Source organism: Nicotiana tabacum, chromosome 6 (assembly GCF_000715075.1).
Source record: "Nicotiana tabacum cultivar K326 chromosome 6, ASM71507v2, whole genome shotgun sequence".
Taxonomy (NCBI): Eukaryota; Viridiplantae; Streptophyta; class Magnoliopsida; order Solanales; family Solanaceae; genus Nicotiana; species Nicotiana tabacum.
This window is the reverse complement of record NC_134085.1, coordinates 86,612,327-86,618,455: the sequence shown is the minus strand read 5'-3', so window position 1 is coordinate 86,618,455 and position 6,129 is coordinate 86,612,327. Positions and strand designations below refer to the sequence as shown.

At 35.6% G+C, this 6,129-nt stretch overlaps 1 protein-coding gene across 1 annotated transcript; it reads right to left on the bottom strand.

Annotated features, from left to right (window-relative positions):
- Window positions 1-315: 315 nt before the first annotated feature.
- On the bottom strand, window positions 316-2,521 carry LOC107817683 (large ribosomal subunit protein eL8y). The gene is made up of 6 exons (XM_075254903.1): window positions 2,386-2,521; window positions 2,052-2,301; window positions 1,161-1,330; window positions 946-1,074; window positions 771-863; window positions 316-657 (listed from the first exon to the last, which is right to left on the bottom strand). The coding sequence occupies exons 1-6, from the start codon at window positions 2,386-2,388 to the stop codon at window positions 526-528; spliced, it is 777 nt and encodes a 258-aa protein (XP_075111004.1). The 5' UTR covers window positions 2,389-2,521; the 3' UTR covers window positions 316-525.
- Window positions 2,522-6,129: the final 3,608 nt, after the last annotated feature.

Below are 6,129 nucleotides of genomic sequence, written 5' to 3'. Positions count from 1 at the left end.
GCAAAATCGAATTTATTTATCTTCCGAAGCAGCATACATTAAATGTGAGCAAAATACTGGCAGGATTAGGGGGGGGGGAATAAAAAATCAAACTAGAATTTTCGATATTACCACTGTTGCAATCTGATTCTTTTGAGTATATATCACTCTTTTACCAGCCCACTGCAGTGCTTTAACTATAAGATACAATGTATTACATGAAATTTCATAATTTTCTCGTTGCTCTCTTTATGATAAGTTTAAAAATAAACAAATGTAGAAACGTTTTAGGAAGTCTTTTTGCATAAAAACAAAACCAAAAACACAGAAAACATCTACTCAGAAACTATCCTCGTACATAACCAACTCAACCAGCCATCTGACAAAGTAGGAAAGTCTTTTTGCATAAAAACATAATCTGTAACACAAAGTAAATATAAAAGTCTAATCCACGTAGGATCTCTAACATTGCTCAAGCATGCGAACCAAAAACACAAAATTGGTAGAGGTAGAGGTTTAATCCAACAGCAACATACAATAGAAGCTCTAGTTCATTCTCTGTGCTGCTTCCTTGGCGAGAACCCTCTCTTTCGCCTTGGTTCTGGCTTGTGATTTGGATCCCATGACACCACCGCCCCATTTCTTTCTGTTTTCCTCATACTTGTCATTGAAGTTTGCCTGAAAAAGGTATAACAAAAATACAACATAAATCCTTGAATAGATTTACACGAAAGAATGATAACTCAACAGAAAACAAGCGGCCAATTTTATCATTTATTAACATAAGATACCTTGATTGCCTCCAAAATTCTGCTGAACTCCATTTTATCTTCATTTTTCACAGTTGTCAAGCATAGAGCCGAAGCAGTTTTCTTGTGCACGATCTGAAAGCAATGCTCAATCATTAGTATCTAATACAATTAAGAAAGCACAGCCATATATACATGCACAACTCATGTTCCATACCGATCCTAAACGTGCTTTTCCCTTCACAATGCAGTACGGAATTTCCATCTTTCTGCACAATGCTGGCAGCCACACGACTAACTCTATTGGGTCCACATCATGAGCAATAACCACCAACTGTGCTTTGTTCTGGAGAGGTATCATCAACAGAGTTGTGTTAATTGACAGTAAGATCGACTGGGAAACTACAAATGCTTTGTTACACCAAAACAAACCTGCTCAATAAGGTAGGTTATGTGCTTGAGACCATATTTCACAATAATAGGTTTCTTAGTCTCGGGTGTTTTCCCTTCTGCTTCAGCTTGAGCTCTTTTTAAGAGACGCTCCTTCTTTGCAGCTTTGTCTTCAGGCCTGTACTTCAATAGCATCTTGAACAGGTTCGTGGCTGAATATTCAAAAGAAAAGCAATTGTAAACGTCAGTTCAGCTGTCATGAAACTTCAAACAGCAAGTACAAGCAGAATGAAGTAGAATTCTTTTGTGACCTTAAGGTCAGGTACTATATATTATACTAAAAGTTGCAAGAGAAGGGTGAGAGAAGCGTGCTACGTCCAGGTAGATTGAGGGCCAGTAAATATAGTGCAGATTTGCCCCAATAGAACGATAGGGAGAATGAGCAACATTCCACACTAATCCATTATCCTTGTGAGCGAATAGGAGACAAGGTAAAAATACAGAGAAAAACAAAAGGAGAAGTTCCAAGACTACATAAAGCTCTACTTGGACATGCCAAAAGCAGAAGGCAATCATCTATTCAACGCCATTTTTAGATGACCAAGTAGTCAAAAAGTCACGAACCATCATTATTTATTCCTAAACATAAAACATGCCATTGATATTACATGCTACAATTCACGGAATAAAGTAGATCTATTCACCTACACATCTGTAGAAATGTATACTAGTTACTGTATATATGCCTGAATCAGAAGCCAAGACTCAAATATTCTACATTTCAAGTTCTTTTGCCTAATAAAACAGCATTTTCACAGAGAATACAAATCTCACATCATGCACATAGCAAAAGCGCAAAGACAGCAACTTTTCATAGACAACATACAAACAAGTGATTCAACAAAAATCAAAGCTGTTTGGTTCAAAACATACCAAGATTCTTGTCAAGGGTTTTTGAGAATTGGTTAAGAGCAGGAGGAACCTTCAAACGCTGCTTAAGAATCCTCCTTTTCCTCTGGATACGAACAACCTGAGGCCATCTCACGAAACGGGTCAGATCCTTCTTGGGCGGCAATGCGCCACCGATCCCAAACTGCTTTGGCCGCTTCTCGAACAGTGGATTCACCACTTTCGCTTGAACTGGTTTCTTCTTTGCTGCTACTGCTACACCTTTCTTTGGAGCCTGCAACCAATTTCCCACAATCAAACGTTAAACTCAAAATCCTAAATCGTCGAGAAAGAGAGCCTATGAATGGCTGTAGCTTACCATTTTTTTTGCTAGACGGCGATGGAGGAACAAAACAACTTAGGCGTATGTATGTTTGAACTCTTTGTTGTAGTGAACTCTAGGGTATAAGATGTGTTGGTGAAATCCTGGGAGTTATTGGGCTAGGGCTATCTAGTTTGTTTGGGCCATATTGTATTGGACCCTAACGCAAAAATGATACCAGGTAGCCACTTTTAGGACTACTGTTTATAATATGGCCAGTTCTTGTAAAGTAGTTGAAAGCTAACCATAGTTTTGAAATACGACATTCACTTCGAATTTCAACTTTCAAGAACTCTCCTCAACTTCATGTGGTTCAAAACTTCAAGAGAAATTGTCTGATGTGTGAATTGCAACACGAACTTCAGGCAAATTGCATGACACTTGGGTTGGCTTGCCACACAATTTCAGGAAATTTTCCAGATATTAGGATGTGTAAACGTTCAATATTTTGTGGGTGATATCATTTTGGACGCTAGATAATCGTTCTATTTTTTATTTATTAAAATCATTATTCCTATCCATGACAATAAATCTAACATTATTTAGCATTTAGTGCAGACATAAACTCATGAGATCAGTCCCTATGTGACGATAAAGTTTGCCATTAGGCATTATGCTTGATGAAATTATTCTAATTGGTTAGGTTAGGAAATTATGTTGGGTGGACATATTTAAGATCGCACATTTATAATTTGACCTCACCAAGAAAATTTTAGTTTTTTTAACCTTTCGTCAGATTTTCTTCTTCTTTTTCTCCTTTTTCTTCCTTATGTGTCTTCGAGCCCGTTTGGTCAAGCTGTCAAAATTTGCTTATTTTTAAGACGAAATACATAAACGACGCCTTTAAATTGTCCACAACGACCAAACAAACACCTCAATTGACCCATTTATCATTTAGACACTTCAAGTTTCTATTACTCAGATCAAGTAAACACATGTCGCTGATGTGGCATATGCGTGATTGCTAACCAAATTTTGAGCGCGTGATACATTTTTGCAGCCTAATTTTTTTTTAAAAGAAAAAACATGAAATACCTCAGCTTAGCCTCTCTTCTTCTTTCAAGTACAACCCACCATGAAACCATCATAGCTTCCATGAAAATCAGCCACTAAAGCTCCAACTAAGCCACCTTAAATCACTAAAAATGTCACCTTTCATCAAAAAACTTACTGCCCATAACCTCCAGAGCTTCACCTATATCCGTCGAGCCAAAACTAATCCCGAGCTAGCCGAAAAAAGCAGCAAAATTGCAGCAACAATAGCTGCGAAAAACCACCAAATCTCCACTAGATAAACACCCTCTTTCATCTAACAATACCTTCATTCCAACAGAAACACACAAACAACAATCAATTATTTAAATCGACCGATAATTTTACACCAAAATAATAAATTAGAGAAACAAATATGAAATAAGCCCAAATTCATGACCAAGAAAATGACGGAGAAAGAAGACTGGACATTCCAGTAGAATCGTTTCTTTCGGCTTTGCTTGGAGGTCAATTTTCCGGTGAAAGAGATGAGCTTTTTCCGGCAAGGTCGGTCAATGATTCCATAGTGGATTCTCTGTTTTGGCTATTCTCTTTTGTTTTATATTTGTATTAGTTTTATGGAAAGATTTAGATTTAAATTTGAAGTATGGATGTATAAATTTTGAGTATAGGGCATGTTGGAGAAGAAGGTTGGTAGGGGTCTAATGGAAAGATCTGTGTTTAATTAATTGGATGGAGAATGAACTAGGGAAAGGGGAAGGAGACGCAGAAGAAGGGCAGAAGGAAGAAGATGAATAGGGGTGGGAGTGGGGGTGGGGGTGGCGCTGGTTTTGGTTCTGGAAGGAAGAAGATGAAGTGGGGGGGGGGGGGGCGCTGCTTTGGTTAAAAGTGAGGGGAAAATGTTTTTTCTTCTTTAAATTCATTTTCTTTTTTTTTTGTTAATTATAAGTGTTTAGTTTTAATTATAAATTACATGTGTCGTTCACTGATTGGCTCATTGGACACATCATAGGCAAGTGTAACTCACGTATCTGGTCTGTTGTACTCGAGTGTCTATTTGATTTACTTAAAAGTCACTTGAAGTGTCTAAATGATAAAGGGGTCAATTGAGGTATTTGTTTGGTCGTTGTGGACAACTTAAAGGGGTGGTTTATGTATTTCGCCTATTTTAAAAAAAAATCAGAAGTACTTTTTTAAAAAAAAAAGTTTATGTTTGGCCAATTCATTTAAGAAGTACTTTTTGCAACATTTGGTAAACAAATTGTGTTTGGCCAATCTTTATAGAAGGTGCTTTTGAATGTCAAATTACCAAAAAGGTTAGTACCAAGATCTTATAATTATTTTAAAGAGAAAAATGAACTTAAATATGTATTGAAAAAGACTTTTATTATTTTTTATTTTATTTAATTAAAATACAAAATATATAGTAAACAAACATAATAAAATTTTAACTCAATTTTACATATATAGTTATACCAAAGCATATAATATTATCTAGTATAATTACTTATTGTTACACAATGATTTGAATAATCAAAATACATCATTTAGTATGAATTAGAAATCTATTCCACAAATTACTATATACTGATAATCCACCATGAACAACCTCTCCGATTAGAAACTTTTTGGTGTAAATATCATGAATTCCAAACACTTGTTAGAAATAATTTGCATGGAGTAGACTATTGCAGTGCTAGCAAAAACTTGGTGGACAGTATTAAGTCGTGGAAAGACGGGATTTTTGGTAATATAATGGGGAAAAAAATTCTATCAAGGCTCCGAAGAAGTAAAAAATCTAGTAAATATACTCATAGTGACTTCCTTCAAACGTTAGAATATAATCTAAAGAAGGACTACAATGACATCCTTAGAATAGAGGAGGATTACTGGAAAATGAGATCTAGGCTAATGTGGCTTAATGAAGGGGATGTTAACACCAGATTTTTCCACATATCAGCATCAAATAGAAGAAGAATAAATAAAATTATCTACTTTAAAGATGATGTTGGAAATTGGCTTAATGAACACCACTTGATCATGTCACACGTTTTAAATTTTTTTTACGGATATTCTCACCACCTCTCACTCTTCTACAAACTGGAATAATATCGTGAAAACCCATCCTACTCATCATAAATTAGACCTTACTATACTAGACAATCCTCTATTAAATATTGAAATCAAGAGGGAAATTTTCTCATTCAAGCCTTTCAAAGCCCCGGGGTAAGATGGCCTTCACCTTTTTTTCTTTCAAAAATATTGGAACATCATAGGACATTCTGTAATGAATCTTTGTCATGATATTTTCAAAAACCAAAAAATTCCTAGGGACATAAATAGAACCTATCTTTACCTTATCCCAAAAATGCCTAATGCCAATAACATCAGGAACTTTAGACCAATTGGCATTTGTAATACTATTTACAAAACAATTACTAAAATTCTTGCAAACCGCCTCAAACCATACCTAGAGCAAATTATTAGTCCTTTCCAGGCTAGCTTCATGAATAATATAAGAGTCTCTGATAATGCAATCATCATTCAGGAATTAGTTTTCAACCTAAAAGATTAAAAGGCAAACAAGGCCATATGATCCTGAAAATTGATCTCGAAAAGGCTTTTGACAGTTTAGAATGGTCTTTTGTATATTGCACCCTTAGATACTTCAACTTCCCTCCTAAATTCTCCAAACTATTATTATACTATATTTCAACCAGCTCTATAGCAATACTAGTTAATGGCTCC